The 14224-nt window shown below is 37.8% G+C and overlaps 1 protein-coding gene across 2 annotated transcripts in view; it reads right to left on the bottom strand.

Moving 5' to 3' along the window:
• Window positions 1-14224, bottom strand: part of LOC136028426 (uncharacterized) — a 48915-nt gene that overhangs the window by 8082 nt on the left and 26609 nt on the right. For both annotated transcript variants that reach the window (XM_065706265.1, XM_065706266.1), the window contains exon 3: window positions 5113-5280. In XM_065706265.1, coding sequence (XP_065562337.1) covers window positions 5113-5280 — 168 coding nt within the window. The remainder of the gene's footprint in view (window positions 1-5112; window positions 5281-14224) is intronic.

The raw sequence follows: 14224 nt of genomic DNA, 5'->3' as shown, positions 1-14224 counted from the left end.
AAAAAAGAATGGTAAAGTCAGCTGAAATCACGAACAGAAATGGCTAGAAACAATAGATGGCAGCACTTTCGGACCCGTGGGAAAATCGCACTTTTTTGTTTCTGTAAATTTTTCTATTTATCATTCAAAGAAGATATATTGGCTGTGGGGCCGGGGAACTACCGCATATATTTAACACTTATAGATTTTAGTCCATCTTCAATTTGAAACTGGTGCCTGCCTGCTTGCCTGCTAGAACGGAGCTTTCCACTCGAAAGCAGAAACATGGTTTGATGAAACGAAAGCTTGGCTGCACAACTTCAGATACTCCTCTCTGACATAGGCTAAATAACTCCACTTCACTTCACACACCATAGGCTCTGGCTCGAGGACAAGCAAAAACCATCCTTTTTGGCCCCAGGCAAGAGTTCTACGGAGCTTTCCAAAATGTAATGTCATATTCATCAATCCGGCCTCAGGTCCACACTTTCCGTAAAAACCGCACAGGTTAGACCCTTACCAGTTTCCAGGAATAAGCTGAGATCAGCGGCATAGGAAAAAAAAAAAAAAAAAAAAACCGGGACAAAACCAAAGTGTTCCTCTCGCATCACAATGAGAGAAGATTTTTCGAAAATTATTGTGTGGCAGGAATTATTAAATATATGGCAAGCTAAAGCAGAATCAAAGGAGTCATTAGAACTACTAGAAATTAATGCTTTGTCTATTTCTTCTTTATGCTAATGTAGCCGTGTTTCTAGATTCTGATGGGTTCTGCCAACATAGTAATTGCAACAATCGCACAGTATTTTTAAACCTCTATTAGGTGAGTAACAGGGGTTTTATGTTTACCGGAGTTTAAGAAATTTATGATTTTAAAATTATCAGTGAAAAGTATACAGGTTATTTTTGTGCAAACATTGTTTAATTTTGTTGTGAATTTTGGGATTTACGGCAGATAGGTTATAGTTGAGGGCTTATCAGGAGCCTCACATTGTGAAATATCTTCGATCTTACGGGAATGCTTTTTTAGTCTATGGTTAATTATATTATTGACAGATGGAATGGGGTATCCATTACCAAAAAGAATGTCTCTGATAAAATTTGTTTCTGCATTTATACACGAATTGGAGCAAATATTCAGGACACGATCAATGAGAGAAGTTACAACTGATTTTTTAACTTGTGGGGGGGGGGGTAATTTGATAAAAATGAAGATATCTATTGTTTTGCTTTGGTTTTCTACAGATGGTAAAATCCAGCTTATCAGTATTACAAATAATTACCAGATCTTAAATAACGGTAGTTTATTTTCAACTTCAACTTCTTGGGTAAACTGTAAATTTCTATCATAAGTATTAAGATAATCTAAGGAACCCCGAAGTTAAATTTTTCTATAATTCCAAAGTGAAATTACGCAATCCATTAAGCAGCCCCAATAGACGTGTTTTAAAAGATAAGAATCGAGTCGAAAAATAAAAATTGAGAAGTTTAAAAAATTATGTCATTAGTAATGATTTGGGGATAAAACAGGTGGTTCGGGAATCAATCAAAATTAGTCTCAAAATAATTAATAATATTTCTTTAAATAGAGACTTGGGGGAGTGTTCACTAAATTCTTTATGCTCAAATTTAATTAAAAATGATCCAAAAAAATATTTTACTAAACCAATTTATAATAGTATAGAATCATTTACAAAAAGACCTTTGAGGCAAGCCGCCAAAAAAGCAAGATTAGCTTTGAAAACTTGTATTTAATTATTTTGTTTTGTTTTGTTAGAATGAATTTATCATCTCACATCATTTTATTTGTCAGTCCTTGTCGAACCTCGTTCAATTAAGGATGCTAGAGCTGTTTTAAAAACATTTTTAGTTTTAATTTTCACAATTTAATGTAAGTTTAAATATATATATTTTCTGGAAATAAATTTCCCTATTGTATCTAAGTTGTGTTTGTTTGATATGGAAAGGCAGTATAGTGTTCGTTGCTATACACAGTTTCCCGTAGATTTCAACAGTCAGGGCACGATGATAGATAATCTTACGATGGATAAATAGTTGCATTTTAACACTTCCACATTATAATCTGGCTGTTGGCTGCTGGACATTCTGGCTGCTGGAGAGTTTCTTAGCTTTAAGTGCTTCTTTCTCTCGAATTTTCGACATTTTCTTAGAAGACTAAAAATTATATGTCCCTCCTTCTCCATCTCTCCCCTTTTTTCTCTTACTTATTTCTGGTCTTCTGAGAAGGAAGGGGTTGAGAACATCACTAGGAAAGGGGTTGAGAACATCAGGTCCAACAATCTGGCTGCTGGAGAGTTTCTCAGCTTTAAGTGCTTCTTTCTCTCGAATTTTCGACATTTTCTTAGAAGACTAAAAATTCCATGTCCTTCCTTCTCCATCTCTCCCCTTTTTTCTCTTACTTATTTCTGGTCTTCTGAGAAGGAAGGGGTTGAGAACATCACTATTTCTCCCATCCTGTCAGCTGCCCATGGTTTGATTTACAGAAGTTGCTTACTCCCGTGATCCCCCGCTTTTCCTCAAAAGATAGCAGTTGAAGTAGAAGAAAATAATATTACGTCTCAAATAAGGCTGCGTATAAAAGTGATCTTAAGGTACCAAACAAATACAGATAAAGACATATTTTGCCCCATGGACCTATCTTACGTCTCTTCATACCTGCAATTTTTTTCAGATATCTCTTTTGACTTTTTCAAAATTATATGGTTTTAAGGCAGTATCATACTCATGTAAGTGTTGCCACTTCCAGATAGGAGTGGAAATCCCAAACATTGTAAAGTACCAAAAACAGTGAAATGAAATCTGAATATTTTTATTTGCAAAGTGGAAACTGGCACAACCATAAATATCTTCAAAAAATAGTAAAAATAGGGATCCAGTCTTTAATGTAAAAAAACTCCATTTGTAGTTGTGAGGTTTTGGCAGTAAAAGACTTGAATTTTGAAAAGAGAAACACTTGAGAAAAAATAGCCTAAAATTAGCTAAATACATACAGCACAAAACAGTTTAAGAAAGGGAAGCTATTCTTTGGGAACCAACAGATTGATGATGTTTAAATTTCGACGGATAAAAAACGATTCCAAATTTAGCTACCTATCTCTGTTAATTGTTTTGCGAGAGCAACACTTTGGTTTTGTCCCGTTATTTTTCCTATACCGCTGATCTTGGCTTATTCCTGGAAACTGGTAAGGGTCTAAACTGTGCGGTTTTTACGGAAAGTGTGGACATCGGGCAGGATTGATGAATATGACATTAAATTTGGGAAAGCTCCGCAGAACTCTTGCCTGGGGCTAAAAAGGATGGATTTTAATTGTCCACGAGCCAGAGCTTATGGTGTGTGAAGTGAAGTGGAGCTATATAGCCTATGTCAGAGAGGAGTATCTGAAGTTGTACAGCCAAGCTTTCGTTTCATCAAACCATGTTTCTGCTTTCGAGTGGAAAGCTCCGTTCTAGCAGGCAAGCAGACAGGCACCACTTTCAAATTGAAGATGGATTAAAATATTAAGTGTTAAATATATGCGGCAGTTACCCGGCCCCATAGCCAATATATCTTCTTTGAGTGATAAATAGAAAAATTTATAGAAGCAAAAAAGCGGCATTTTCCCAGGGGTCCGAAAGTGCTGCCGTGATTTCGGCTGGGTTTATCATTTGTTTTTTCGGACTTGGGATTGAGGTAGAGAAATGTTATCAGATGTACCTCTTAAACTTTAAAAGTTCTGTCATTGCTAAAGAAATTAGAGCTTATCCTTTGCTCCTTTCTAAGTGGTGACGTTAAAAAGTTGGCCTACGGAAACAAAAAAAAATCAACTTTTGAACTAAGACAGATAGAAATTTTTTTTCGACTGCAATCGATAGCTCTTGATGAGCTGATCAAAGCATATGTCATCCATCTTTTGGTACAAAAATTCCTTCGTGAGATATACTAGTTTGAAAGTTTCAAGGAGTTGACAACTTCAACAGTAGGGTACGCACCGAAACCAAAAATAGGCCGATACCAATTGTGAGACAAGTAGAGGACTTGTAAGCAACAGCCGGCTGTTAGACCATAATCATCTTTGGCAATAAGGGGTTTGGAACTTTGGCTAGTTGGTGTATCTATTATTTGTTTCTGGTGTATTTGATGGTAAGACCAATTTGTTTCCAGTAGTAAGATATGCAGGGGACTTGTAGGTAATAATCGTCTGTTAGGCTACAATCATCTTCAGGGAAGAGGGGTTTGTAGCTTTTGCTAGTTGGTGTAGCCTACCCATACTCACTGTAACCTAGAATTAACTGTCTACGCAACGGGTAAAAACGATAACGTAAAATAATGAGATAGTTTCGTAATAGTTAGTGTCGCCTATGGTATTTTAATCCTGAAAAGTTACGAATAGCTTTATAATACCAACTAGATTATGTAAGATATTGTTCCAAGTTTTCATCCGTCACGATGTCTACGATTGAAAAGGATAAAGTTCAACTGGCTTCAAAGTCAATTTAGTCCCTTCTTTCGATATTCTTTTGTTATTGTTGTTTTTTCAACGCTGAGGAATAGCATTTGATTATGTGATTACTGATCGTGTTCTTCTTTGAACATAGCGTTTTAAAAGCTTCGATAGGCCGACAACTTCAGCGTTTAACCGATAGCAAAGAAACAAAACCAAAATGTTGCCCTCGCAACACTTTATTCGGCGAAGCCGGAGAAAGGTTGCCGCAACACTTCACATTGCTCCGGCAGCGTAGGTCTAATTTATTTTTGCGGTCTAACGTGGCAACACTTACAACAGTATGATACTGCCTAAAAACTACATAATTTTGCCTACATAAATTTGCTTAAAAACTACTACAGGAATCACATTCATTATTTTCAAAACTTCATCTCCCCATCACATTTCTAGACCCCTTTTATGATATTATTGGGAACTTTGGCCATACTTTTTGAAAAGAGTCAGCTATATATACGTTTCATGACTTCATGTAGATTTTGTGTTCAAAACGAAATTAAATTTAATACAACTATTATAATGCTCTAAAAATAGTGGTATATTAAAGATTAGCTATTCTCTGGTATCTCACAGCACCGCACAGAAGAGTAGGGTCATAACGGAAAGGCAGAAAACTATGTCTAATACTTACGTTAAAACTAGCATTAGAATTTCCCCAATAAGGCCACTATTCATGATTGGATTACTCTGCAATTCACAAATTGTCCGAAGAAGACAAGCTCTGCCATCTACTCCCATCGTTGACAAAACAGACTCCAAAGTACGAAAAATCTGTAGTTGATCAGTTTCAGCCACACTCCTAAATAAGTTATGCAGTTAGTAATGGTTAAGGGATTAATTTAATTTGTAATTAGTCTTATGGTGAGATTACATTAAAAAGCCACTACTGTTAGTAAAATATACATTATTGAAAGTAATAGAAAAGCAAAAACAAGCATAGACTCAGCCTATTTGGCTGTCTAAAAAAAGAAGAAGAAGAGAATACAAAGGTAAAAAGATTATTTGAAGTGCAAGAAGCTCTCTGCTCATCCCTAGAATCAAGTAAATTAAACTAATTATTTCCTTGTTTAATTTGTCTGCTGAGCCTCTCTTCCGAGGACACTGTTTTGAGAGAAAACGCTATTGGAATGCCCAAGGAAAAAAGTCTTTTGTCGGGAATAAACTAAAAAATAACTAGACCTACGTTGCCTGGGCAACGTGAAGTGTTGCGGCAACCTTTGTCCGGCTTCGCCGATAAAAGTGTTGCGAGAGCAACACTTTGGTTTTGTTTCTTCGCTATCGGTTAAATTCTGAAGTTGTCAAAACTATCAAAGCATTCAAAACGGCATATTCAAAGCAGAACACAATCAGTAATCACATGATCAAGTTCTTCAGCGTTGAAAAAACAACAGCAAAAGAATATCGGAAGAAGGGACTAAATTGAGTTTGCAGCCAGTTGAACTTTATCCTTTTCAATCGTAGACATCGTGACCGATGGAAACTTGGAACATTATCTTATATAATCTAGTTGGTATTATAAAGCTATTCGTGACTTTTCAGGATCAAATACCATAGATGTGCACCAATTTGCACAAATTTTTAGCCTCTGATGAACCTCCTCTAGCAACCGACTCTTACTTACAAGTCCCTCTCCCGTGATATACATCCAAGTTCACCGGAAACAAATATTGGGTAAACCAACTAGCAAAAGTTGCAAACCCCTTGTCGCTGAAGTCATTGTAGCCTAACAGCCGATTATTACTTACAACTCCCCTAAATGTCTTACAATCGGGAACCAAGTTGTTCTTACCATCAATTACACCAGAAACAGATAATAGGTACACCAATCAGCAAAAGTTGCAAACCCCTCATTGCCAAAGATGATTATAAGCTAATAATCGACTGTTGCTTGGAAGTCCCCTACATATCTCACAATTGGTATCGGCCTATTTTTGGTTCAAGTGTGTACCTTACCACTGAAGTTGTCAACCCCTTGAAACTTTCAAACTGGTTTATGTCATGAAGGAATTTTTGTAACAAAAAATGGATGACATATACTTTGATCAGCTCATCAAGGTCTATCGATTGTCATCGAAAAAAAAATTCTATCTGTCTTAGTTCAAAAGTTGACTTTTTTGCCGGAGGCCAACTTTCTAACACCACCACTTAGAAAGGAGCAAAGGATAAGCTCTAATTTCTTTAGCAATGAGAGAACTTTTAAAGTTTAAGAGGTATATCTGATACCATTTCTCTATTGCAATCCCAAGTAGAAAAAAAAAGAATGGTAAAGTCAGCTGACATCACGAACAGAAATGGCTAGAAACAATAGATGGCAGCACTTTCGGACCCGTGGGAAAATCGCACTTTTTTGTTTCTGTAAATTTTTCTATTTATCACTCAAAGAAGATATATTGGCTGTGGGGCCGGGGAACTACCGCATATATTTAACACTTATAGATTTTAGTCCATCTTCAATTTGAAACTGGTGCCTGCCTGCTAGAACGGAGCTTTCCACTCGAAAGCAGAAACATGGTTTGATGAAACGAAAGCTTGGCTGCACAACTTCAGATACTCCTCTCTGACATAGGCTATATAACTCCACTTCACTTCGCACGCCATAGGCTCTGGCTCGAGGACAAGCAAAAACCATCCTTTTTGGCCCCAGGCAAGTGTTCTACAGAGCTTTCCAAAATGTAATGTCATATTCATCAATCCGGCCTGAGGTCCACACTTTCCGTAAAAACCGCACAGGTTAGACCCTTACCAGTTTCCAGGAATAAGCTGAGATCGGCGGCATAGAAAAAAAAAAAAAAAAAAAAACAAGAGCTAAGAGCTCATATGGCACTTGTGACGAGGTCGGAAGAGCCGAGAGCTCATATGGTACGAGGTCGGAAGAGCCAAGAGCTCATTTGGACGAGGTCGGAAGAGCCAAGAGCCAAGAGCTCATTTGGCACTTGTGAGAAGGTCAGAACCTAAAGTTAAACTTTATAGCACACGATCCTTCTAAATATCAAATTTCATTAAGATCTGGTCACCCTTTCGTAAGTTACAAATACCTCAATTTTAAAAATTACCTCCCCCCTCCCAATTCCACCAAAGAGAGCAGATCCGGTCCAGTTATGTCAGTCACGTATCTTAGACAGGTTTCTATTCTTCCCATCCAGTTTCATCCTGATCTCACCGCTTTAAGTATTTTCTAAGATTTCCGGTCCCCCCAACTGCCCCCCCCAATTACGTTTGATCCGGTTGAGATTTAAAATAAGATATCAGAGTTACGAGGTCCTTCTAAATATGAAGTTTCATGAAGATCAGATCACTCCTTCGTAAGTTAAAAATACGTTATTTTTCTTATTTTTCAGAATTACCCCCCCCCCCGCAATTGAGCGGATCCGTTCCAATTATGTAAATTACGTATGCAAGACTTTTGCTTATTTTTCCAACCAAGTTTCATCCCAATCCTTCCAATCTAAGGGTTTCCCATCATTTTAGGTCTCCCCACCCCAAACTTCCCCCAATGTCACCAGATCCGGTCAGGATTTAAAATAAGAGCTTTGAGCCACGATATCCTTCTAAAAATCAAATTTCATGGAGATCCAATCACCCATTCGTAAGTTAAAAATACCTCATTTTTTCTAATTTTTCACAATTAACCCCCCCCCAACTACCCAAAAGAGAGCGGATCCGTTCCGTTTATGTCAATCATCTATCTAGGACTTGTGTTTATTTTTCCCACCATGTTTCATCCCGATCCCTCCACTCTAAGTGTTTTCCAAGTTTTAGGTTTCCCCCTCCCAACTCCCCGCCCCCATCACCAGATCCGGTCGGGATTTAAAATAAGAGCTCTAAGACACGATATCCTTCTAAACATCAAATTTCATTGAGATCCGATCACCCGTTCGTAAGTTGAAAATACCTCATTTTTCTAATTTTTAAGACTTACTCCCCCCCTCCCAACTACCCCAAAGAGAGCAAATAAGTTCCGATTATGTCAATCATGTATCTGGGACTTGCGCTTATTTTTCCCATCAAGTTTCATCCCGATCCCTCTACTCTAAGTGTTTTCCAAGATTTTAGGTTTCCCCCCTCCAACTCCCCCCAATGTCATCAGACCCAGTCGGGATTTAAAATAAGAGCTCTGAGACACAATATCATTCCAAACATCAAATTTCATTAAGATCCAATCACCCGCTCATAAGTTAAAAATACTTCATTTTTTCTATTTTTCCGAATTAACCGGCCCCTTCTCCCCCCCCCCCCAGATGGTCAAATCGGGAAAACGACTATTTCTAATTTAATCTGGTCCGGTCCCTGATACGCTTGCCAAATTTCATCGTCCTAGCTTACCTGGAAGTGCCTAAAGTAGCAGAACCGGGACTTTAGGTTTTCTCCCTCCAACTCCCCCCAATGTCATCAGATCCGGTCGCGATTTAAAATAAAAGCTCTAAGACACAATATCATTCCAAACATTAAATTTCATTAAGATCCAAATACCCGCTGATAAGTTAAAAATACTTCATTTTTTCTATTTTTTGCGAATTAACCGGGCCCCCACTCCCCCCCAGATGGTCAAATCGGGAAAACGACTATTTCTAATTTAATCTGGTCCGGTCCCTGATACGCTTGCCAAATTTCATCGTCCTAGCTTACCTGGAAGTGCCTAAAGTAGCAAAACCGGGACCGACAGACCGACAGACAGACCGACAGAATTGGCGACTGCTATATGTCACTTGGTTAATACCAAGTGCCATAAAAACCGGGACAAAACCAAAGTGTTGCTCTCGCAACACAATAATAGCCATTTCAAATGAAAACAAAGATCAAAATTAACGTTTAAGATCCAAAGGAATTATTCCGTGTATGCTGTATAGATAGATTTATTCACATGAAAGCCTAATTGGGTCATGGTGACATACAAAAAACAAGCAAAAAAAATACAATATTAAAATATAGACTGAAAAGACACTAAAACTAATTATTTAAGAAAATCGTCACAATACCTTATACCTACCGCCGACCTCCCTACAAAATATATCCAAGCACAACTCCCTAAACACCCCTAAAAAATGATGCAGAGACTCATCCATCTCTCCACACATAGGGCAACAATAAGGACCATCCCTCAATTTGCCTATATGCAAGAGGGCTACCAACCCCTCAAACCCAATTCTTCAATGAAAATTTGACTCTTGCAGCGCAATATTTCGAGTAGAAGAGCTTATTTAGTGTATTTGCTATATTTTGAAATATATGCGACAGACCTTAGAAAAAGACCTTTGTCCATCTTCAGACAACGACAACGACAACGTTCCAGACAACGGCACTAAAGAGAGGAACAAGAGTTTTTTCTAAAATCAAAAAAAGATATAGCCTTTCTTTTCCACCTCCCTTAAACTTTCTCTTAAGACATGTGCAACTCTGACAGACAGATAAGAGTCGGAGAGATGTGTCACCGCCATCATCTTTGAGAAGCTACGGACAAAAAATTCAGCTATTTATATGAGAACGAACGAATGGTATTTTTCCTTCATTAGGCAGTTTTTCCTAAATTATGTTTTTCATTTACTAAAGGACCTGGGATATGGGGTGCACTAGGAGAGGGATATCAGTTATCTAGGAGATCCAGTTGAGTCTTTTTACTCCAGAAACAACACTAAAATTGGCATTTTGTGCTCTATGGAACATTAAGATGGGGTATTTACGACAAATTTATAAAAGGCAAGTAGATCAGAGCGGCAGCTTTACAATAAGCCGTTTAACGAGTCCGTTGTAGCTGAACCATCGTGTAACTGAACCCCTTTAACTGAACTCCCGTGCAATCGATTCTCGTGTAACTGAGCCACGTTGCATTTGAACCCTCGAGTAACTGAACCTTCGTGCAACTGAACCCCATTTAACTGAACTGTCGTGCAACTCAGCCAACTCAATCCCGTTTAACTGAGTCCCCTTGCAAATCAACCACCACAACTGAACCATCGTGTTATTGAACCCCTGTGTAGCTGAACTACCTTGAAACTGAGCCCTTGCGTAACTGAACCTTGATCTAACTGAGCCACCATACTCAGTTTTTCAGTATTCTAAAAGTACGAGGCAATATCTTAGGGTAAAACACAAGTTAGAATCTTTACATGTTCAGCCTTGTTGGAATTGTCTGTTTTTTAAAGTCACGGTATAAATGGCAGTCAAGATGATTCATAAAAAAGCTCTGTTTTGTTGTCTTAAAAACAAAGAAAATCGGACGTCACAAACCATTAAAGCCAGATCTATTTCTCCTTTTTATGTCTGTTAATGGGGTTCCATTCGCCCTTTCACTGTCTACGGGTCTAGGCGTTTGCCCTCCCCCGGAGAATACTCCCCGCAGAGAATACCCCACCCCTTACTAGAAAATACTTCCCCTCTGAAAATACCCTTCTGTGAAAAATACCTCTGTGGAAAATACCCCTCCCAGTAGCTGGTTGGATTCTAATCATTTTTTACTTAATAAAAGGACCCGAACTTGCATTTCCTCCAAAATTTCTACGACCATGAGGCGGAGATGAAGAAGGGGCAGTCCACCTACTATACAGAATAAATTTTGCTCATACTGAGATTTAATGTTGCTTTTTACTATCTTAATAGCAGCGTGGACCAGAAATATTCCCAGAAATCAAGAGGGATTAAATATCACTTTCACATTTTTGGATGTGTTTTTAAAGTTTTTTCCCTCTCCCCCGGAGAAAATAACCCCCCTACCCCCCCCAAAAGTCCCGAGTACGGCCCAGGGGATTACACATTAATTTATAACTTCACCCTCCTCTATTTCTTAGAACCAATTCTGTATTTATCCGAAGGCTCAATGAGAGTTGGGATGTTTTGGTATTAAAATACACCCTTTGATGCATCTTCCTCCCTCCCAAACTAACCAAAATATTTTTAAGGTCTACAAAAATTTCACTGTCTTAGGTAAATGCCCCGTTGTCTTAAAATTCTCTACATTTGCATATAAGGGCTTTAAACCTCTATAATGGGGTTATATGATTGCCTTGTGGCTAGGGAGGGAGGGATATGCCTCCAAGAGTTCATTTTAACACCAACACATCCCAACTCTCAATGAGCCTTCAGATAAATACAAAAATAATTCTAATAGATAGACAAGGGGAGGGTGGAGACAGAAAATAATATAAAATCCCCAGGGCTTTTCTTTGGGGGATTATTTTTCTTGGGACATAAAAATTTAAAAAAACATCAAAATGGGATGCTGGTATTTAATCCCTCTTGATGTCTAGGAATATTTCTGGTCTCCAATGTTATTATGAGAGTAAAGAGCCAAACTCACTCTGTATTGGAAGGGGACTGCCCCTTCCTCATCCCCACCTCCGTATCATGGTCGTAGAAACGTCGAAGGATACTCATTCCGTAAGAAATTGAGAGTTCTAACCTATTTTTATAAGTCAAAACTGACCGGACACCGACCAACCTCGGAAGGGGTGATGATGGGTATTACCACGAGGATATTTTCTGATAGTGAGAGGGCGGAAACACAAAGCATAAAAAGACATAAAAAAATACATGTGGCTTTAATGGCTTGTGACGTCCATCTTCTTTGTTTTTATGACAAGAAAATAGAGCTTTTTATAAATCATCTTGACAGGCTTTTATATCACGGCTTTAAAAAACAAACAATTCCAACAAGGTAAAACATGTAAAGATTCTAACTTGTGTTTTACCCAATGATATTGCCCAATATTTGCAGAATACTGAAAAACTAAATCCGGTGGTTCAGTTAAACTGAGGTTCAGCTGCACGGTGGTTCAATTGCACGGGGGATTAGTTGTAAGGGGGTTCAGTTATAAGGTGGTTCAGTTACAAACACACCGCCTTTTAACATCTCTCCATCCTAACGGGAGCGTGCTGGCCATGGCAGAAGAATTAAGTGAACTGATGCAGTATTGATGCGACAAAACAGCAGACGTATCAGCACTGACTATATAAGTAAGATAAGAAATAAAAGAAAATCAGAGGGAAGTCACAACCAGGCCGGTCAAGAACCATTCCGAGTGCCATGTTCTAGATCGTTTTCATTTTGGAGAAGTGTTTATAGTTGGAATGGGCGTACGCTACTATTCCAGATTCTATTTGAGTCTTGGGTATTGTTCATAGAAAATTGTTAATAAGTTGTTGGGACTCCCCATTTTATACAAGCTAGTCTTTTGAGAATTACAGTCCTTTTCAGGCAAACTTCTTTTGTAACCTCAAATTGTTTGTTCCAAGTCTATTGGTTGTCAATTTTCTAGCCCAGTATTCTGTGTTCTTTAATTAATTCAACTCTCCCTCCTCCAAGGTTTAATTGAGACATCGAATTGGATTTTTTTTTGTGTTATTGAACATCAGCAATTTAGTTTTTGGGCTGATATATTCATCCCAACTGCTCTGGAAAATCTTGCTAATTATTCGAAAGGAAATTATAATTTCATTGTGATGACAAATGCTACTCCTCGAGATAATGCAGATACACTATTTGATAACCTAGACACACAGATTGTCTCTCGGTCTAAAACATTATTTCATCTGAAACAGCTTGTGCTCCAAGAAGGGCTGATAGTGCCAACATTTTAAACAGAATTTTTTCCTTCTGTCTCTCTCTCTCTTTCTCTCTTCTTCTTCTTCTTTATTTTCCTTTTGTTTTCTTTTCTCGCTTTTTTGTCTCATTTCGTTTCTTTTTTTGTTAATGTTGTCGGTATTGTTGTTCATTAAATGTTTATCAGGCACTACAAACAAGTCTTTGACTTTCTAAAGTGGCTGATGTGGTTCTTTTTTATATAGATGATATGTATAACAAAAGTGTCTCTCTCTCTCTACAGGAGAACAAACCTTTCCCTTTACCCCTTTCCAAGACAAAACTTTAAGGCCAACTTGTCCCCTTTCCCCTCCAGTCCTTACACTTCCTGCAAGTTTCATCTTGTCCACAAAGCCGTGCTCAGGATTTTCTATATTTATTTTAATCACCTAGAAACACAAAGCATCTTTTGATTTACCTTGATACTTAGTATGAACAGATTATAGAACCCATAGAAGCTTAAAGTAGAGAGAAGTTTCAGGTGAGTAAGACAAAAACATCCATAGCCCCATCCCTCTGCCCCCATAACGCTAACACTCCCTGAAAGTTTAAGCATGATACCCCAGGCCATTCTAAAGACAATGTAGATACGCCATTTTGATAACCTCGTACAACACAGTGTTTATTCACCCCCTAGATTTCAAAAAATTATTTTTTTTCGGTTTATACTATTTCATTAGTTAACATTATGCACCAGCAGTGTTTTACCTATTAATTCTTTTTCTAGTTTTAAACCCATATCCTTTAGAGAAACCAGGACTATACGAAAAAAAAAATATTCGGGTATCAAACAGTTCGTGGTAACGAACTGTAGTAAGAAGCGACCCGGCTCAATAGTAACCAAAACTCTAAAAATGGAATTTTTATGAGGCTGCTTCCTCATTAACGCCCCGCTCTTTACGCTAAAGTTTTTTACTGTTTTAAAAAGAAGAATTGAGAGAAAGAGTCAAACTTTAGCGTAAAGAGCGGGGCGTTGATGAGGAAGGAGCCTCTTTCATATACGAAGTAATTTCTGTTCGTTTTAAGTTTTAATGTCGCTCCTTACTTTCAGTTAAAAAAACTTGTTTTTTTTATTTAATTTCATAAAAAAAAGGGTTTCAATTTTATTCGTTCACATCAGAGACATAATTTCGTATATTAACCACTTCTTTTCATTATTCAATGTTAACAA

Source organism: Artemia franciscana, chromosome 6, assembly GCF_032884065.1.
Source record: "Artemia franciscana chromosome 6, ASM3288406v1, whole genome shotgun sequence".
Lineage (NCBI taxonomy): Eukaryota > Metazoa > Arthropoda > Branchiopoda > Anostraca > Artemiidae > Artemia > Artemia franciscana.
Note: the sequence above shows the minus strand (reverse complement) of the source record. Positions and strands in the feature narration are given on the sequence as shown.